This window comes from Bemisia tabaci, chromosome 6 (assembly GCF_918797505.1).
Source record: "Bemisia tabaci chromosome 6, PGI_BMITA_v3".
In the NCBI taxonomy this organism is placed as follows: domain Eukaryota; kingdom Metazoa; phylum Arthropoda; class Insecta; order Hemiptera; family Aleyrodidae; genus Bemisia; species Bemisia tabaci.
The window spans coordinates 48,344,309-48,366,409 of NC_092798.1; the positions used below are offsets into that span (position 1 = coordinate 48,344,309).

A 22,101-nucleotide genomic window follows, 5' to 3' on the forward strand; every position below is an offset into this window, starting at 1 on the left:
CACAGTTTTTATTAACTACGAAAGGTCAAAGTGTGGAACCATGTATCTCTGTTTGCGATGTTGCAGACTTCCCGTCATGCTTTATTTTTCTTCGTGAAATTAATCAACATAATTTCTTGAAAACTTCCTTGAGTTTTCTTTTGTGTTAGCAGAATATTCTGTATAAATTGCAAGCTATAAAATTAGATTTTTCTCTTTGAAAAAATAATGTAGGAAAGGGAATTTTGAAACATTGCAACGGAAGTACTATGGAGAGTGAGATACACTTGTACCCACTTTATGACAAACATCTCAAAACATTTTTGTCAGCTAAAAAATTCAAGACTGGTTTAAGTAATGTGCTACATAGGACAAATAAAATTGAGAGATCGTAAGGTGAGTTTTAGAAGGGCTTGTTTTTCTGGATCTCCGTCGCAGCGTTTCAAAATTTGAGCTCCTACTTTATTTTCTTTAATAGTAGAAACAAGCCAACTTAGTTGCTTGAAATCTGAACGGAATTTTTTGCTAACAAAAAGGAAACTCAAAGAAGTTTTCAAGAACTAATTTTTTAAGGAAAAATAAATTATGATAGAAAGTCTACATTGTTGCAAACAGGATACACGGTTTCGCACTGCGGCCATCAAAATGTGTCTTTCATTTTAAAGAATGATGTAAAATAAAATAGAAATTATTATTCTTGAAAATGAAAAGATATAGGAGTTAGGCTTCAAAATTTATTTTGAGTAGTTATTTTGAGATATTTTTCATTATCGAAACAAAGAACAAAAAAATTTGAAAAAAAATTAGAACGAATCAAAAGAAAACTCAGTAAGTAAAAAAAGGAAGAAATGACAGTACACTGGCTTGACAAATAACTTTCGATAGCTTTCCACCGTACAATTTACAATTTACATTTAGAAAAAGTATATGCAGTCTAACAATATGTACAGTATTTACAGTATTTTTAACACTTCTAAATACTACAAAGGGGATATAATTACAGCAATTGATAGAAATATAAGATTGAGGTCAATTGTTATACCCCTCAAAATGTAACCTTGGATTGGTGTTCACAGCATTAAGAGTGATAAATATGATTGAGAGTGAATGTTAGAGAGAAATTGTATGTAATTTGAGTCCACCAGCTTGAAAATCAAGCATCTATTGTTACTGCTGGCAATTTTGAATCAGTGCTTATAAAAAAGGCCGAGGTCTAATTTTTCAAACTTGTTTCTTTGGCATTTTTGATGGTTTTTTTTTACATGATATTTGCGATCTTGTGCATCCGTCATTTGCGTTCCAAGAAGCGGATTACTGCTGCTTTCTTTGATATCAAATATGGAACGGACAACCAAAGAGTTCCAAAATGCAAAAAAAAAAAAAAAAAAAAAAGACCATTGTGAAAAATGAACTTCCGGTCTTCGTTAAAAGTACTGATTCTTTTGACAAACTATGGAAAGGGAAGTCCTAGGACGTTAAAGAAATGATCTTGTTTAATTTGGCTGTAAAAAATAGACGGATTTAAGCTGTGAATTATTTACAAGCAAGGTTCCAAAGTTTTTCTCTTAGCTAAATTTATTGAATTGAAACATGAAAGCGTAAAGTCTTAAAATCTTCTTTAATGAGGATTTGCTTCTTTGGAAGAAAAAAAAGTTGTGAAAAAAAAAGAAGAAAAAAATCATAAATCGAAATGATTCTGGTATGGCTTCTCCAACGGCTGGTAAAATAATATCTGAATGAACCTGAAGGTCGTATAAATCCATAGAATGATGAACAGTTACCCATTCATGAAGTTACTCCTCCGGCAAACCAGATTTACGCTACCGGAGAAAATTTTCTGCTGATTCAAATTAATATCTACATTGGTCTATCAAGTAAAACAAATGCACTCAAATGATTGACATAAGAAATTATTGGCTTCTGAACTCTGAGGAAACAATGGAGGCCTCTTAAGGCTAAACATTAAGTTCTGTGTCCAGGAGTTTCTGTTTTTTACTGGTGCTATGGTTTTCAACGGTGAATTTATGGGAGGAGGTAGGACTATCACTTGTTTGGCCAAAGATCATCTCCATCATAACAGCTCGAAGGTGGTCGTCATCCATTTCCATGTCCATTCCAGACTTACCTGAAAATAATCAACAAACTCGAGTCAGATATGGCAGTTAGGTAGAAACAGATTGAAAAATGCAGCACTGACTGGATAAAATGGCTGTATAGCAAGCTTTCAATACGTAGGGTGTCGTGAATAGTAAGACAGCTACTTCGAAAATTGATTCTTGAGGCCAAAATAATGAGTTTTTGTGCAATGGCACGGAAGAATGTTATACAGAAAATCATTCTTACTTCTGCCTAGAGAAATACGGGCGAGCAGATCACGCTCGATCACTGGAGCATGTAAAATTGTAGAATAGGGGCAGGATTTAAAAGGTTGAAAATTTCGCATGTTTTCACCTCAGTCCGAGTAGAGATTTGCAATTGATTGTTGATACAACAGATTAGTGACGGCAATTCGTCACTAATCTAAACATTGCGATTCAAGCAAAATTTTTGATTATTCAAGGAGAGAAAGGGGCTAGTCGGCTAGAGGACCACCAGACAAGGTACAAATTTAAGCATTGTGATGCATGTTTCACGATTGGTGCAACGAGAATTACTGAGCAAAGTCCTGGCAAAGATGTAAACGTTTTTCGATGCATCAATTCAAACTCCCTGCTCGACAAAAGACCATTATTTACCTAAGTTAAATCGCACACTAAAGGTTACCTTTGCAGAGGCCTTTGCAGCTGTAGCCTTTGCAGTATGAAAAAGTGACAACCTCAGTATCGGTGCTTTGGCTCATCTATAGCATGTTGTTTACACTTTGAACGACAAGGAAAGAGAACAAACACTGTTTATTGAGGAGCCTGCCAAAATCGTTGTACTGAAAGATTTGATCTAAGTAGACTCAGGTATTTCATAAGAGTGCATGATTTTTTTTTTGTAACTAATGTTAATGTCTTGATTGGAAGTTTGAATAGAATTTTGAGAACAGTTAAATTTGCAGCCGGTCTGGTAGTCCATTCTGATTGATCACATCTTGTTTCTTGCTTCCACTCCTGATGAATCCATCCTTTTAAATTGGAAAAAGGCTTCAAAGATATCCCTGCTTTCCCTCGTGAAAGAATGAGAAGCTGTCCCAAATTTCTTCCTACTTGCTGCAAGACTTACAAGTTGGTAGAAGATTTTTCAACCTTTTACAATCATGCATTTATTGTAATCACAGGTTATTACTGCATTTTTATATTATTCACACTCGCACAATCAGCAAATCTATAGTCTTCTGAATGGAAAAATATACTGTGCTTGGAGAAAATGATTACTTTCCCGTGAAACCCACGCCAACTTTTTGCCAAACTGCGACAAAGCACCTTTAAAGTGCAAGGAGAACGGATGTTAAACATTTTCTATAGCTAAAAAAGTAAAGATGGAAAAAGTAAGTGAATGGTTGAGGAAGGGAGAACAAGTTTTACTTCATCCGTGAGAACACAGAAACTAGGACTTCAGTCTCGGTTTTCATGAGAAGAGAGTTTGGGTTGAAGTTTAGATTAAAATTTCCTTCACCTCACAGGAAATTCAGCTCAGTCATAGGTATTTAGGCGGAAGTTTAGATTGAAACTCTCTTACACTACTTACGATATTATGCTGAGTCATAAGTGGATTGCATTTTGCAAAAAGGAACCAAGAACATTCCAACATCGCTAAAATTAAGCAACCTTTTTTACCTTGCAAATATATACTGATCATCTAAAATGTTATATTTACTCCCAAAAAACTATAAATTCAAGACAAAAATTACCGTTGTAAATTTAATTTGTTGCATGATTTCAGTGATTTTACTGCAAAGAATGTAAGTCGCACAATCCTAGCAACACTGGAATGCTCTTGGTTCCTTTTTGCAAAATGTAATCCAAGTGTAAAGTAATTGATTCTTACCGTAAGCAGAAGATGATGGGTCAGCATCCGTTGTATCATCGCAATGAGATTCGTCCAGAGAATCATCTTCATCATCATCTGTCATCATTGAAATATCACAGATTGTATACGTAACAGGACTAGCAAGGGTTCTTTCATCTGAATCTGGTGAAGGTGAGTCAACTGGCGATTTTGTGCTTGGATTCACTGATGTTTCTGGAGAGTCAGCCATTTCCAGTGATTCAGAAATCGACACTGGACTAGATGGAGCTTCTGGTGACAATGGTTCGTCAAGCAGACGGGACGTAATTGATGCTTCAGTGTTTACAGGAGAATTGGTTGGTTCCACATTTGGTTCCACATACTCCTCAAGAGTTACTTCAGTATTTGAGGACGGTTCACGAGGTATTCCTTCACTTAAATCTTTTGTTCTTTCGGGCGACTTGACTTCATCATCTATGTTTAAATCTGAAGCTAAGCAGCTAGATCTTGAAATCGATTCATTCGTATTTCCCGCTCCTTTACCTGAACTTTGATCTTCGCTAGGACTAACACATTCTGTATTTATAACACGCGCTCTTTCAGAGCTTGTGTTGTTGGACTCATAGGGTTGTTGACTACAAGGAAAGCCTTCAAAATTTTCTTCGTCCGAACTGCTGACATCAATTATGTCACTATCACTCATGGAGCTATCAAGTTCTATACATTCTGGTTTGGTATCTGACTCTGTTGATTCTTCTATATTTTCTTTGGATGGAACGGAATTTTCTATATCTTTTGCCACTTCGAAAATATTTTTCAAAAGTGGTCCAGATCCATTGATTCTTTCTTTTCCGTTAAGTCTATCGTTAAGTTCAGTTACTTTCCCTAGTAGGACACTGCCGTTATTAGCTGAAGTTGCGACAACAAACTTCCAGTCTTCTCTTGAGATCAGGTCGACAAAATCATGAGCAACTTCTCCATTTTTGAATTTGTGCTCTTTCGTGACGTGCAGAATTAATTCGACTCTGTTGTACGCCTTGTATGTACACTCTGGCCACTTGCAGCGGAACTTGATCCAACGTCCATGCTCCGATATGTGCTGTAGGATGTTACTTGGGTCTGTATGACTATTACAGAGAAGACAAACACTGTCCGTTTTGTTGTAATAATCCGTGAGTTGCTTAACATGCTCCGGACAAGAGTGAGAAAAATTATAGACTTTCCCTGGTGCAGTCTTTTTCTTACAATTTGCGTACGTTGCTTTGACACCTTCCCTCCGAAAAACACACTCTCCATCATTTGACTTTTTGGACAACATTTTTTTGGCACTGATTCGTCTTTTGACTGGACAAGCTTTCTTCCGCTTGTTAGGTATACTTTCACTTGTAAATTCATCATTCGCTGACTCTATCCTGACAGAGCCTTCAAACGCTGTGTCATTAGAGCCGACGTTGGAGTCTGTTGAGCTAATACCTGGAATGTCATGCATATTAAGTTTGATTAAATCTTCATTTATCACAGAATCGCTACTAAAGTCCAGCCCAACGCTCATATCGTCTTGAGATTCAGAGTCGTTGCCACTATCTGACCGGTTATTTCGTTTCTTAGTTAGCAAAGTTTCCAGACAAGTCTTCGACCTATCATGAGTTCTATCTTCATCAATCGTGATGACTTCAACCGGCGATGGTTTGGGGACCCGTTCCTCGGCCAACGAATTCGAGGACGTATTTTTGCAGTAGTCCATGCGTACCTGGATGCCAATTTTCTTCTCTGGAGCTTTGTCCTTAGCGCTCAGACTATCTTTGATCTGCGCCGGGGTGAGCGCTGTTAATGCAACAACAGGATGCAATTTCAGGTCGTCATTGTCAGACTTTGGTTGAAGGTCAGCTGGATTTGATAATTTTTCAGAGGTCACTCGGCATTGAATACTACTAATGCTACTAACGGAAACACGACTTTGGCAAACACGGGAATGGGCTTTCAATGCTGCTCGTCGCTCAAATTTGCGACCACAACTTCCACAACGAAGTAGATCATCTTTCTCCAGCTGATCGAGCCACTCCTGAAAATTAAGGCAGAGAGTTAGCTTGCCTCCCAGACAAAAAACAGATGAAAGTATTTTTAAGCCAATTAAGCAAAATCGCTAGGTCCACTACCCTCAAGAGATTGAAAAAATAAACAAGTATTCTTTCTTACTTTCGCCTGAGAAACTTTGTTAACAAGTGTCATGCTGCTAAGCTACGGAAGAATGCTTTGTGAAAATTCAATAGTTATCAAATTTCCCTAGGTAAAACATTATTTTAAGGAAAGGTATGCATATAATACCTTGAAATTTTCAGATATTTCACATTAAATTGCAAGCAGTATTGTCAGCAAAATGTAAAGAAAATATTCACAATTTTTCCAGTATATTCGTTTTAATTGAGGGATATATGACAACGTCTGAAGGCTCATACGGCTTTCTTCCTTAGCATGATTATAATAAGAACTGTAATCAGATCTAAAAATCGCTAACAGGCTTAAAAATTTTACTATGTATTTTTGAGGTTCAACACTAGATAAAATTAGTAGCTCGTCAAGAGAATTACGCTATGAGTGATGAGATCAAAACAAGCTGCAGTTAATTTGAATGGAACCTAAAGAGTGTCTGTCCACACTGCCAGAAAATACAGTTATAAGTCACTAAATGGTTTTACAAGAAAAATCGAATTCCGTCTCTACAATTTAGACTCTTTTGCAAGTCTTGTGTGCACATGCTTTTAAAAATTACTTCACGTAATTGAATTTGTTAAAAACTGAAAGTTACTAAAATTAAAATTTGAAATAGTAAAAACTCACGGTTTTTCAAGAGCAAAGGACCCTACAACAAAACGGCCAGATCCGCCTGAACACAGTATCCTACAGTTTTCTCACGGATAAAAGAGAGTCTTCCCAGACACTCAAAACTCATCTTATTTTTTGCCTAGCCCCCAGAGAAAAGGGGGGAGAGGGGTTCAAAGTCAAAACCTTTAAAGTAGCATGACTCCTCAATGGTAAGTCGCAGAGAGACGATCTTGGTGTCAAAATTTCCAGAAAAATGAGAGGTATCAGAATATATGTATAAAACTATTACTATTTCAAAATTTGACCTACTTTTGGGGGAATTATAGAGGGTCCCGCTTTCGTAAATTTTCGTTTTTCGAGATTTTCGGTCGTTTGGTTTGCACAGAGCAAAACAAAAACAATTCTAAATGAAAGTAGAGTGTTTAAGGTTTGAAACAAGCCAAAGTTCATCTTAGGGAAACGATTGGAAGCAGAGTTTCAAGTCTTTGAAGTTGACGCGGCGCGCAGGAACCTTGTATGTTCCGAATCTCAAGGTCACTTGCGCCCCTCGGATTGCTCGCAAGTGGCAAGTTTTTGTATTGTTATGCTTCTTTAAGTTGTTTTCTAAGTGAATCATTCAATGAAGACGGAATATTCAGAATTTGTGAATTTTACACAATGGGCCTCCGGTGACAATTCCCACACTAACGTTAAAAAATTTGAGCTGCGTTCCAAATTGCTCCCTCAACAATAACTGGGGCTTGTTTTGAAGCTTAAGCCGTCTGCTTCTAAAAGAAAACTATTTGGCTTTAAAAAGTAGGATCTGGCAAGCGCTATAGCTTAGCTCAATTATAAAACTTTAAAATCAGGTATACTCCAAAAGGCATCTATGGGTTATAATTAGGAAATGGTTCAGTTCTGTATCGATCATAAGTATATTTGAACTGAGGATCCATGGTTTTTTCTAAATTTTGAGAGCAGAATCTTCATCGCAACAAATTTTTAATGAGATATGATCTACATAATGGTCGATACCTGTAGCCCTCTCTGGCTCTCTCGCTCCTCCTGTAAAATTCACAAATTCCAAATATTCCGTCTTCATTGAATGATTCACTTGAAGGACGACCTACAGAAGCATAAAAATACAAACTTCACTTGCGAGCAATCCGGGAGATGCAAGTGACCTTGCCACTCGGAACATACAAGGTTCCTGCGCGCCATGTCAACTTTAAAGACTCATAACTCTGCTTCCAATCGTTTCTCTAAGATGAACTTCAGCTTGTTTCAAACCTTAAACACTTTACTTTCATTTGAAATTGTTTTTGTTTTGCTCCGTGCAAACCAAACGACCGAAAATCTCGAAAATTGAAAATTTATGAAAGAAGGACCTTCTATAATTCCCCCAAAAGTAGGTCAAATTTTGATATAGTAATAATTTTATACATATATTCTGATAGCTCTTTACGATATCTTTCTGCGACTTACCGTTGAGGAGTTATGCTACGTTAAAGGTTTTGACTTTGACCTCCTCTCCCCCTTTTCCTTGGGGGCTAGGCAAAAAATAAGACGAGTTTTGAGTGTCTGGGAAGACCCTCTTTCATCCCTGAGTAAATTGTAGGATTCCGCGTTTAGGCCGATTTGGCCGTTTTGTTGTAGGGTCCTTTGCCTGTAATGAATTATCCCTACCTTTTAAGACATGATTGGAGAAGTAGAAATAACATACAATACTTGCAAAGGCTCCACTCTCTCCTCACACTCCTTTGAAAAGACAAAGTATACAGGGTGTCCCGAGTCAAATGGCAGAAACTGCAGGGATCCATTCTTCAGACCTAAATGAGACTATTTTGATTGATTACATTTTCATGTTTGAGCCAGTTTGAAGAGAAATATAGCCCCTCGAAAGGAGGGGTATCGTTAAGGGCCTTTTTTGGCCCCACCCTAAAATTCCTCAACTCTGCGATTTTTTGGTCATTGAAGGTCTATATTTTACGGAATGCACAATGGTTTTGTCATTTCCGGTCTATTTCGGGGTCTACCACTGGCCTAAACATGGGTCTGAAGGCCAATTTTGGCGAAAAATGCGGGTTTTTCAGCATTCGACGCGCTGTTTCGTAACGATCCCTTCGGAGGACAAAAAAATCCTTCAAGTATGTTCATTAGGGATGTAAGAGAGTCACTTTGGCCAATTTTCGTCGATGTCAAACTTTGCGCTCATAGTTAAAAAAAACTTTTTAGAATTTTTCTTGTTTTTCATCATTATTTAAAATGGCTTAAAAAAGGCGACTCATCTTACACCAGAATTAAACTTTTTTGGCAGAAAATGGTCGTGGGTGGTCAAAACCTTCCTCTAAGAACTTTTTCCGATTTAAAGCCCCCCAAAAAAGCCGGTGTTGCCATATTTCATTGCCTAAAATCATAGAAAACCGAGTACTTATTTCAGTATTTGGGGGCTATTTCTCGTCGAGCTCATTCAGAAAAGTCCAAAAACCTTCATTTTTCATATGTTATGGCCAAATCACCAGTAATTACATACATTTATCTAACTACAGACCCTCCCATCGCGGCACGGCGTTGCCACATCATCGGGGAAAAATCGAGAAAAATCCACGTTTCCCTGGATTTGAGCCATTTTTTCGGATTATGCGGATGGAATAAAGTTGAAAGACTTGAAAAGTGCAGAACTGGTCAAACAACAAAGCGACATGGACTCAGCTTGACTCAGAGAGCCTCAATGATTTTCCTAGGCTTACTTTGGACGAACTGCGCCTGACCACCATGGGGATATATCAGCTGAAACCAGCCAAGTCATACACAGCTGAACACGAGAACAATGATGGATTGTATAAGCTATTCGTTCACAGAGAATGCACCGACGTCATCAGGGTGAAATTGCAGAGCCGCCATGTATCAGCCAAAAAATACCACCTTTGGATACAGTATCACCCCATGGGCATTTCTGGGTGGTATTGCCAGTGCAAAGTGGGCGCTAGAGTCGTCAGCTGCTGTGCGCCCATCGCATCTGTCATGTGGTACCTCGCTCATCGCAGACATAAGACAGAAGCACAAAAAACCAAGCGTTTGTCAGATGAGTACGGGTAATTTCTTCAAGATTCCGCAACGGTAGCTCCAAATGAGTGGTCTGATGGAGAAGACGAGGAACCTGATGAAGAGGCGACAGATGAAGATGCAACTGGAGAGGAGTGAGGGAAACCAGTGAAGAGAGGATGGGGCAAAGAGGGCAGCAGTATTATTCGAGGGTAAGGACAATTTTAAATGCAAGTTTAATGTTGCTAAATGAAATGTGCGAAATGCGATATTAATAATATATGCGATAATAAATGCGAATTTAGGTGGAGTAGATAAAAAGTTACTGTTTTAAATTAATTTAGGGAAGCAGAATTCTGAACAATCGCTGCCGATAAGAGGGCTGGGGGAGGGAGGGGGGATGGTGGTGGTTGTCAGGGCGGGTAAAATTTCAGCATTGAGGACTCGCGATTCTGACACATGGCTTACTTTCTTTCGGACTTCAGATCTCGGCCAATGTTTGAAAGTCGCATCCTCTTGCGCAAATATCGTGCCTAGAAATCGTAAAAATATGGGTTGTCTATAAGCGCAATATATTAAAATAATAAATACCGGCACAAGGTATGATCCACTTGCATCTCTGAATACTGCAATTTAAGTCTTTCAACTTTATTCCATCCGCATAATCCGAAAAAATGGCTCAAATCCAGGGAAACGTGGATTTTTCTCGATTTTTCCCTGCTTCTGTCTTATGTCTGTGATGAGCGAGGTACCACATGACAGATGCGATGTGCGCACAGCAGCTGACGACTCTAGCGCCCACTTTGCACTGGCAATACCACCCAGAAATGCCCATGGGGTGATACTGTATCCAAAGGTGGTATTTTTTGGCTGATACATGGCGGCTCTGCAATTTCACCCTGATGACGTCGGTGCATTCTCTGTGAACGAATAGCTTATACAATCCATCATTGTTCTCGTGTTCAGCTGTGTATGACTTGGCTGGTTTCAGCTGATATATCCCCATGGTGGTCAGGCGCAGTTCGTCCAAAGTAAGCCTAGGAAAATCATTGAGGCTCTCTGAGTCAAGCTGAGTCCATGTCGCTTTGTTGTTTGACCAGTTCTGCACTTTTCAAGTCTTTCAACTTTATTCCATCCGCATAATCCGAAAAAATGGCTCAAATCCAGGGAAACGTGGATTTTTCTCGATTTTTCCCCGATGATGTGGCAACGCCGTGCCGCGATGGGAGGGTCTGTAGTTAGATAAATGTATGTAATTACTGGTGATTTGGCCATAACATATGAAAAAATGAAGGTTTTTGGACTTTTCTGAATGAGCTCGACGAGAAATAGCCCCCAAATACTGAAATAAGTACTCGGTTTTCTATGATTTTAGGCAATGAAATATGGCAACACCGGCTTTTTTGGGGGGCTTTAAATCGGAAAAAGTTCTTAGAGGAAGGTTTTGACCACCCACGACCATTTTCTGCCAAAAAAGTTTAATTCTGGTGTAAGATGAGTCGCCTTTTTTAAGCCATTTTAAATAATGATGAAAAACAAGAAAAATTCTAAAAAGTTTTTTTTAACTATGAGCGCAAAGTTTGACATCGACGAAAATTGGCCAAAGTGACTCTCTTACATCCCTAATGAACATACTTGAAGGATTTTTTTGTCCTCCGAAGGGATCGTTACGAAACAGCGCGTCGAATGCTGAAAAACCCGCATTTTTCGCCAAAATTGGCCTTCAGACCCATGTTTAGGCCAGTGGTAGACCCCGAAATAGACCGGAAATGACAAAACCATTGTGCATTCCGTAAAATATAGACCTTCAATGACCAAAAAATCGCAGAGTTGAGGAATTTTAGGGTGGGGCCAAAAAAGGCCCTTAACGATACCCCTCCTTTCGAGGGGCTATATTTCTCTTCAAACTGGCTCAAACATGAAAATGTAATCAATCAAAATAGTCTCATTTAGGTCTGAAGAATGGATCCCTGCAGTTTCTGCCATTTGACTCGGGACACCCTGTATACTTTGTCTTTTCAAAGGAGTGTGAGGAGAGAGTGGAGCCTTTGCAAGTATTGTATGTTATTTCTACTTCTCCAATCATGTCTTAAAAGGTAGGGATAATTCATTACAGGCAAAGGACCCTACAACAAAACGGCCAAATCGGCCTAAACGCGGAATCCTGAGGAATTTTAGGGTGGGGCCAAAAAAGGCTCTTAACGATACCCCTCCTTTCTAGAATTATTCTTTTCTTAAATTATAGCCTGTTATAAAATGGAATAACGTTAAATTTGGGGCCCAGAGGTCCTGCTATGCGATTTATCCTATTCTGGTGAAAAAAAAAAAAGGAGTAAAAACTGAAAACATGGAGGAGGGGGTTTAGGAGGGTCTCCTAGTGGAGAATCCTGAAGAGAATCAAAATGGCTCATACGAAAAATATCAGAAAATGAAATAATCTTATTTTGGTCAAAATTTATCCCTGAAGTTTCTACCATTTGATTTGGATAAGCCTGCACACACCGTGATCATAATTACCTCGTTTTCCAAATTCCATTTCTCCTGATCTGTAATTTTTGGTTGGACTGTTTTCGTCTTGTCAGGCAATTCCTTAGTTGTTTTACCGGGTTTCAGAATTTTGGATTTAATTTGTAACCTTAGTTTCCGCACTTGCTCATTCGTTTTATGATGAACTGAAAATTGAAGAAAATTAGAATTTAAAGTACCAATCCAAAGAGAGAGAGAGAGAGAAAAAAACGTATACACATTGAAAACAGTTACGTCAATGAATGCACTAAGAGGGACTTAAAGCCAAGTTCCATGTGATGTACGTTCTGTGAAGTGGCAAAGGATCGAACTTAAGCTGGACCATTTTGAGGTAACAGGTGGTGGCAAAGTTCTTTTCACCTGCCGCAACCACACCATGCTCTTAATATAAAAATATGCATTTTGGCACTTGAGATGTAACCACAGTTGCCACAGAATTTGAAAAGTGAAATTCCCTGGCATTTCCCTGCTTTCCACGTCAGATTTTGGTTGAATTCCTTGACAATTGAAGATATGCCTGACAGTTAAGAAGACATCATTTGAAAAAAAAGTTAATGCTATATGATACGATAAAAAATAAGTAAATTGGGTAAGAGGATTTTCAATGTCACACTGACCGTATCCTAATTCTTGGTATCCAGCTAGATCCAATGATACTTTTTACCAGTTTTTCACATTGAGAAAATCTTTCGATTTTCTGAACTTAAAGAGTTTATTTTTCTCTCTGAACTTAAGATGTGCGTTTTATAAGGTGATTAATGAACATTCTAGGACTAAAAAGACCTGCAAAGAAGTTTCCGGATGAAAGATTCACTGATTTCTCACAAAAATTCTCTGACTAATTTAAACAATCTTCCTGATTTTTTTCTATTTCTTTAGAAAAAAAAAATTGCGTGACTACTCTTGGAAAGATAAATCTTGCGCTGCTCGAGACTGAACATACAACTCATTACTCATTACTCATAGACTGCTCATTCATACAAGACTAAAGATGTACTGGTAGTATTTTAATGATTCTTGGAAATTTTAATACTTAAGTGTGGTTTCCTCTTCAAAAGGAAATCTTCCCTAACTTCTCCAGGTTTTTCCTGACATTTGCCATCCTGAGTTTGTTAACTAAACAAAGGAAAATTATTAAAATAAATTATTCTATCATTGCGAGGATTTCCCGGTCTTGGAATGCTCTCCCGTCAGAATTGTTGAGCATCGATGAATTGGGTACTTCCAGGTACGCGCTGATGTCATGGAAAAGTCTGGGAGCTCCTATAAGGGAATTGCAAATCTTTTCAAGAAAATTGCCTTTTTGACCGAGCCCTTTTAACATCTGTCTTCCGGCAAGAGAAATGTGGTTAGAACGAGTGAGATGGGTAGGAGAAACAGAGTTTAGGAAAAGAGGGGATGCTGTGTTTTGGAATTTCAAGACTCAATTAAGCGCCAGACTTACCTTTGAATAAATGCCTATGAACACTCCAAGTATTAGGAAAACTGTCTTTGCAACAAGGGCACAAGTAACATTTCCTAGCTATTGCATGGATCTGTCGCTTGTGACGCTGAAGGACTTCGACAGTTGAGCAGAGAAGTCCGCCTGCAACAAAATGATTGACTTGATCACTGGATAACCAATATTGTGTGGAGAAATAAAAAAAAAAGAGATAAATTAACTGTGAGGATAGGTTTCTTTGCTAAATGTAACCGATCAAAATTTTGGTAAATATGATCACGTATGATGATAATGAGAAAACGAGCCTTGTTCATTTTTCAGTGCTCATGTGTGGAGATTGTACTTCTTTGCAGAATAAAATTACAGAAAAAATCAACAAACCCTGAATAAGCTGAACCAACATATGCTAGGAGAAATTGATGAGACATCTTTGACAATTGAGGAGCTTTCCGGAAAAACGGCACATAGCAAAAAATAGCGTTTGAGAAAAATGCATTTTAAGTTTCCATCATTCATTTCTGGCCACTGATGGTGCCTTTCATCGCAGCTTGGACTCCCGATTTCGAACAGCAGTCACTGTCAGTGGCCAAGGAGTAATGATCAAAACTACGAATGCATTTCTCTCAAACGCAATTTTTTGCTATGTGCCCTTTTACCGGAAAGCTCTTCAATTTTTAGTGATTTCGTGAGATCTATGACTTTAATCTGTCAGTCAAAATTTCCACAATTGTATTCCTTGAGATTGGTATTAATTTGAGGAAAAATAGTTATTAATATCAAGGGGGAAAAAATTTTTGGGATGGGTGGGGTGAACATACGCCTTTACCACTATTTTTGGAAAAGACATACTTTCCAGGTGATCAAAAAATTCACTTGATCCCCGGATGTCGGATCATTTTCGGTTTATATTGAAAAAAAAATAGTGATTGTATAACCAGTGCTTCAAAATACCTACTTCAAGCACTCAAATAAATACTTATCTCATGCTATATAAATCTACATAATTTAAGATGAAACAATGCAACATTGCCTCTTTTCATAGCAATCAAAATGAATCACAGAGCAATTATAAAATTATCAGACGATGAAACAGAACTTACAATCATCACAGGTATACATTTTGTTGCACTCTGAATCAGGGTGCCCGCGCATAAACTCGCTGGAGCCGTCCTCGCCATTCACTTGTAAGAACATAGAGTCCATACTTTCTGTTTGTGATTGAGCTGAATACAGTTCTTCCATCTGCCAAAACACCAACAAAGGAACAGAAAATATTTTTATCAGTATCCACAAGATGGTAGGAAAATTCATGAAAATGATGATTAGTAAAGAAAGTAGAAATAGAGCTGTTTACAGACCGACAAATCAAGACAGAGGTAAAGTTATCTACATTTCAATGGGACAAAGTGATAAGCTATTGATTTGATTTATCAGTTTACAGATTAGTCACTTGTTTCAACGTTTTAAAATTAACAACACAAGTTTTGAATTTAAAATGACAATAAGAGCCAAGAGGAGAATTTATCAAGAATGCTGCGAGGAAACACATTCATCAGCTAGTGGACACGAATAAAGTAAAATACCACATTTATTCAATGCAAGTTTTCATTAAAAAAAAACTGTTTTTGAAAATATCAATGGTAACACTCCCAAACCATGTATTTTTTTAAGATGTTCAAAAATCTCCCCTCCCATTTTATTTTTTTAAAGAAAAAAAAATATACATCATTCCTGAAAGTTTTTTCAGGATTCGCGTCTCACAGAACAGAAAAATTACAGAAGTCTCTAAGAATTTACATTGAACGGTTCTCCATTTAAAGAGTGAGGGATGACAGAAAGTCTGTGACGTTGCAAAGTGAGATGCGTTTTTTGAGAGTTTTACCGTCAATATGCAGAAAAAAAAGGTTACCTGCTCTTTCATGGACGGTGGATGAGCTAAACTAGATGAGTTAGGGTAGTACGTTTGGAAAACACCTGCGTTGGAGCCCTGCAGAGTCTGCAAGAGAAGTGAATGCTCACTACTTGGAGAACACTCATTTCTACCAGAACGCATATACACAGGTTTGGCGAAGCAACGAGCGTTGAGCACAGCTGCTAGATTTGAGCGAGGGATCATGCGGGCTGGGTTTTTTAGTTTTGTTTTTATCACATCGGGGTGAACTGCATCCGCCGGATTCGAAGAGCCGCAATCCACTTCCAACTATGAGAAACGAGAAAAAATCAAAGGTCATTCATCGAATGTAACTATCTGCAGTATAAATACTGCGACTCCTGTCTGGATTTTAACTGCATTCAGCGAAAGAGAGCCAATTTTTCATAGGGAAGAGCAGGCATTTTTTGATGTCTGTCAGGCTCCTCAATCAAGCAGTGTTTTTTCTCCACCTTTAGTTTTTGAAGTGTAAACAATACGCAACAGCTGAGCCCAGGCCCCAAGATTAAGGTTATCACATTTTCGAACTGCAGAGACTGCTTCAGTGTCATTTAGTGGGTGATTCAACTCAAGTAGATTATTGTTTAACTTATTAGCGGGGAGTTTGAATTCATGTATCGAAAAAGTTCATATCTTGGTTTGAAGTTACTTTTAACAGTTTTTGCTGTACAAATCGTGTTCTATGTTACATTTTGATGATAAAGAATGCATCATAAGGCTTGAATTTGCACCTTGTCTTGTGTTTCATTGTGAAACCTCATCTTGTGTGATACATACATAACAAGACCCAATGTGTGTCAGTGAAATAGCTCAGCATGAAAAAATTCGATGCTTCGCAAGTTTGTGGTTTCCAAGATTTCTAGAGGGGAAAATCCAATGAGCTCTTACCTTGTTATTAGTATGAAGCAGTTGATTAGATGTTTGATGTTGAGCTGTGCAGTAAACTCGCTTATGAGAGAGGAAGTTGGCAAGGCTGCGAAACAGGTTGCGGCAGACTTTGCATTCCAAAATGACATCGCACTCAAACGAGAGCAAATCTTGAAGCTAGATAACGACAACAAAAACAAGGACACACTTACTCTTCTAGAAAGCAACTTTTTTGACATTGTATGGTTTTCCTGGTTTCTTTTTGTATTAAATATCCTTAAATATAGGATTAAAAATAATAAAAATGATACTACAAATCGCTTCTCAAATGAAAACAGATCAATTGAAAAAATGAAGTTAACTTGGTTTGTTGAATCAATATCAATTTTAGGCGGGCATATAATGAAATCCATGTCCAAAATCAAGTCCGGATTGATGTATATGCTGGGTTATTGTTTGGTTGCTATAGTATATATAACATTTCGAGCTGTTTAAAATAAAAACAGATGAACCCAAATGATCCAAATAACCCAAATGAAGATTGTTCTTACCTCTGAGGTGCCCTTTTCAAATATTTGACTTATTTGACGGAGACCCGATACACTTATATCGATGGGAGGGTGCAAAATGGCCGAATCTTCGCTCTTTTCAGGTTTCTCTGATTTTCCGTCTGCATCCGGCCGGTTTTTGACCTTGCGGTCCACCTTGTTTTCCGATTTGCTTTTGATGGTTGATTCATTTGCTTTTGGTTTGACCACTCGATTAGATTTTAAGGCAGGCTTCCCCATGATCTGGACACAAAAGACAATAACATCAGTTAATTCTAAAGATCTTTTAATTTCTATGAAGCCGTTCAAACACCAAAAAAGTGAAATGGAAATAAGTCATTTGAAACAGAATATGTAAGTCAACAAAAAACAGACTTCTAATAGCAAGATGAGATATAATTATTATGATATTAATTTTTTAAAAATTGTTAAAAGTTTTTTGAAGGCTTTTTTCATTGAAAGACTTTTTGCCAAAATTCAGGTCAAAATATCATTTCTGACCATAAATAATCAGGTTTTTGCGTCCCTTGTAAAGTTGGCATTATAGCTTGTAATATTTTTCAAAAGGTAGAGGAGCAATTTAAGGAAAACTGGTCTCAAGATATATTCAGAGAAAAAACTGAACTCAAGAAGTTATTTTTTCATTATGCTATTCAACAATAAAGTTATTTATTGTCGGGTAGGGTTTCTGTATTTACTCATTTTCCAATTCCTTGACTCTCCCCAACTTAGAGAACAAAATAGGCACTCAGAGGTTGTTTGAGCTCTCAAAGGGTCAGTTGCGCTCGACACAGAATCGTGTTTTGATACTTGATTCTTGCAGATTGGCTAAAAATAATAAGATCTGCCCAAACCGCAACTTTCTACTTTTAATACTAACCGAGATAACGCCCATTGAAAAGTCGGGTTTTGGACGTCATCCACCGTGGTAGTAACACCGGTGGTTTCTTCCACCTTGCTTTCATCAGTCAGCAACGTATTGGTTACTCAACACAAAACTTGGATGAAAACAAGGTATAAGGAACCAAGGACTACTTTGGTGGATGATGTCAAAACCAGACTTTTCAATGAGCGATATCTTGGTTAATATAAAACGGAGAAAGTTGCAGTTTGGATAGATCTTATTATTTCTAGCCAATCTGCAAGAATCAAGCATCAAAACACGATTCTGTGACCAGCGCAACTGACCTAATGGCATCTGCTGAAGTTGCCGAGCTGATAAGAAACTCCCAAAAGTCTCCAACTATTCCCAACTGCCGCAAATTCCCTAACTTTTCATGTTTCGCACTAATTCCCAGAATTTCCTGAATTTTCAGCTTTCTGGAAACCTCGGTCTTTCCATGATTATAAAACTATCTCAAAATCATGGAAAAGGTAAGTAACTCCTTCATTCATGATACTTGTCATTTATAGAGAGATGCAAGTAAAACAGAGGTACACTGAAAAAACACCATCTGCAAATTCAAAATAGTGCACCTACAATGCATGAGAATTTTTGGGACACCATCAATTGTAACGGCACGTGTGGGCTTGCTGCAGCGGGTGGGGTGAGATAAATATTCAATTAATGCAAATGAAAGGGAAAACAAGTGGAATTTTTATTATCCATTTGCTGAGAGGCAGTTTTATCAAGAGGATGAAGAGGAGAGAGGCAGGGCAGAATGATGAGTCGACAGATATCAAGTCTGTTGAGGCTCACTCAGTGAACTTGACACAGAGCAATTAGACTGCCACTGCACTGTCACTGAAAAGTCTTTACCATCTCATCAAACCCACTTGTCCTACATCACTCTCATACTACAGCACAGCCTACATTAATCACCCGCTACATTTCTATTTTTCTTTTCTTTCCGACTATTCCCTTCACAGTTCTAAAAGTTCACCTTCCACGGTAAATAAAAGAAGAAAAAAGAAAAAAAGAAAATTCAGAATGCCACTTGAAAAACTACATAATGTCTAAATACTGGTTGAGTAGAGTTAGACTCAAACTAATAGGTAAAAAATAGAAAGTCATTAACTACATTCTTAGTCTCTCCATACCACTTTAAACTTCTTCCAGCAATAATGTCTTGTGTAATTTCACAAATTAAGACCCGTTTTTCTTGAAATCACACAAATTTCACTTGACATGTTCATTCATTTGACCCTCCATTTCTACTAACCAAATAAGAATTAGCGCTCTGAAAACAATTCCTCCTCTAATTAAAGTATTCAATCAGCCTCAGAGAAGGGGCCTTTGAAATAAAGCTGCCACAATAAGACTACTAGCAGGGGACACTTTTGATCATTTTAAACCCATAAAAAACAGAATTCTAAAAAAGGACAAATCTACCATATTTGGAATGGTTGAAATAAAAACATTCGGTTTTCAGGAGTATTCAGCTAAAATTTAAGAAAGCAAAATTAGCTGCTGAAAATAGACAGCTAAGGGGCGCCTATATGAACAAAAAATTTTCCCAGGTATTCAAAGTTTAAATCGAGGACAGGAGGTGAATGACAACATTTGTAGGCAGGAAAACGACAAGTAAAAAAGTAATGCTTTATGCAGATCCAAATCTATAAAATTTCAAGTTCTTTTTCCCTTTACTTATTCAACAAAACTTAGCTTTAAAACGCATTTTACTTGAAAAGTTGATGAGATGAAGATCTTCATATTTTAATGATAGATTTGTGAGAGTCCAGATATCAAACAAAATGATAGGAACTTAAGCGAGAAAATTGAAAAATTAACCTGAAGGATAATGTTCACATCATACCTTTAATAGATATAAACTGAATTAGAAAGCATGTTGAGGCAACGCCCTAAAAACTGAAATATGATTCATCAGAGAAATCCGATGGTTAACTGAGGAGGATTTGATTTGTTACTTCACATGGGTCCTTTTAGGATATTCAGAGTAGAATAACACACCTATGACAGAGAGAAACATGAATTACTCAAGTATAAAAAAACATTTCAATATATTGAATGGTAGAGAATATAATTATAGAAGATACAACGTCTTTCTTAGAGATTTTCATTGGCTCAGGCACAACTAAGAAAACTAACCCTAAAACAAAAGCAGTTTTGGCACTAAATGATGTATCTATCCAGATAGTGCTGGATTTACACATACATCTAGCCTACATTTGTGAAGCAGGGTATGTCGTCATAGAGACCCTTACTTTAATATGCGACTTCATCGGCAGAAAAAGAAAAGATTTCGGGCATACTCAATGAAGAATATCCACCATTACGTAGGTGTGGCTAATTGATTGCGGTGATAATAACCTATCAATAATGATTTGACACAAGATCAAAAGATTTTCCACACTAAGATAAAACTACAATACTGGAAAAATGCAAAAATCTGCAGTTTTCAAATGTTATATTTGTGGAACTCATAGTTGCGCAATGGGTATTGCCTATGGATATTGATGTAAAATTTCTAATTAAATGATGAATATATAATACAGTCAAAGCACCCAGAAAAAGAGTCTATTTCAATGAATGAAAGCAATTCAGGCCAACAATCCGTTCAAAAGTTGGAAGAATAAAATGGAACATAAAAAATTAACTGCAAAAACAGTAATAACCTTGGGAAAGATCAATTTTAGTCGGCAAAAAAAAAGAAACAAAAAAAAATCAAATAGTAGATATGTAAATGGAAAAAAATGGTTTCAATAAGAGAATGAACATGTATTGAATTGATAAGGTTTGCATATTATTGAAACAACAGACGTTAAAAAAACCTGAAACTAATAATTAATGTTGAAAATTAAATTGAAGGAAAAAAGGGGAAAGAAAAAAATTTACTGCCCTCTCTTGAGAAAAACCTTTTCAATACTTTGAAAATTCATTTCAAGATATCCTTCACAATATGCTTCATCATCGTCATTTGGGAAGTGGGTGGCGCAACTGGCTGAATACCATAAAATAAGTAAGCTACAGAGTGAGCATTAAACATGATAAATTCAATCCAATAATTCGACGACCTGGATATCAAAATTTGCTTCCTTTATGATCAAACTATTTGGATTGAGAGGATGAGTCAAATATTGAGAAACATCTATACTGTCTTTGGTGCGTATCGGCTGAAAGATTCAGAGGGTGAAGCAGCAAGATGGGCGTAACGAGATAATTTCTGGAGGTGAAGACCCTTCATCCATCAATAATACCGCAATAGCTACCGTAAAATTTTTTACCAGTAAATGAGGTAGAGCGGGTAATACTAAATGATGCAAGCAAGCAGGCTCCTGCGATAAAATGGAGTAATGGTTGAGGATAATGGCTTGTGCTAGATAAAAGAAAATGGCTCGCAGGAGTATGCCGCAGATCATGTAACTTCAATATCCATGTTCACACCATTGGTGTATACATTCTACACGTCTCTTCAAGGTATCTTCCAGTAAGATAAATGATGTAAAGTGGTTTCATGGTTCTAACAATGTGAAATTGCTTGCTTGGAGTGCCATTGAATATGTGAGGTCACCTCCTCAGATCAGCTTAGCTCTCTTCAGACTTTCCCCATTAAACAATATGCTATGCGAATGAAATTTACCTGATGAGTTGATTTGGAAGACAATGATCCTGGTAAATGACATGAAAACACGACGAATTGCCGGATTTTATCATGAAATTGAGAGGAAATGAGGTGAAATTTTTATACATGAACGGGAGTTCTATTCACGGCATTATGCATGCATTATGCTGAGCTCGAGAAATTCATTTGCTACATTCTGGCGCTCTCTGTAGGTCTTTCAAATGAAATGAATTTAGGTGAGCTCTATTTTTAGTTCATAGAACTCTCGACAGGTTGCAGCACATGTTCCAAGAAACACTGTTATAAAGTTGTGCAGAATAATTTTGAATTTTGAATTAGTTACCTCTTTTTTAAAGGGTAAGATGCAAAATTTTTGATATAAAATTGATCCATCAGCTTCAGAGTTGAGTTTCTGATTATGAAAAGAGACGGAGTGCTGAAAAATAGAAAACCAGAAAGTTGAGAAATTAATTTTCATTAATAGTACAGTTTGGCAACCTTTCAATA

The 22,101-nt window shown here is 37.3% G+C and overlaps 1 protein-coding gene across 1 annotated transcript; it reads right to left on the bottom strand.

Moving 5' to 3' along the window:
- Nucleotides 1-699: 699 nt before the first annotated feature.
- Nucleotides 700-21,799, bottom strand: LOC109031374 (uncharacterized). Its single transcript, XM_019042857.2, has 10 exons — nt 21,613-21,799; nt 19,828-19,982; nt 17,075-17,314; nt 16,545-16,700; nt 15,636-15,926; nt 14,827-14,968; nt 13,730-13,870; nt 12,277-12,431; nt 3,952-5,974; nt 700-2,104 (listed from the first exon to the last, which is right to left on the bottom strand). The coding sequence occupies exons 3-10, from the start codon at nt 17,309-17,311 to the stop codon at nt 1,935-1,937; spliced, it is 3,315 nt and encodes a 1,104-aa protein (XP_018898402.2). The 5' UTR covers nt 17,312-17,314; nt 19,828-19,982; nt 21,613-21,799; the 3' UTR covers nt 700-1,934.
- Nucleotides 21,800-22,101: the final 302 nt, after the last annotated feature.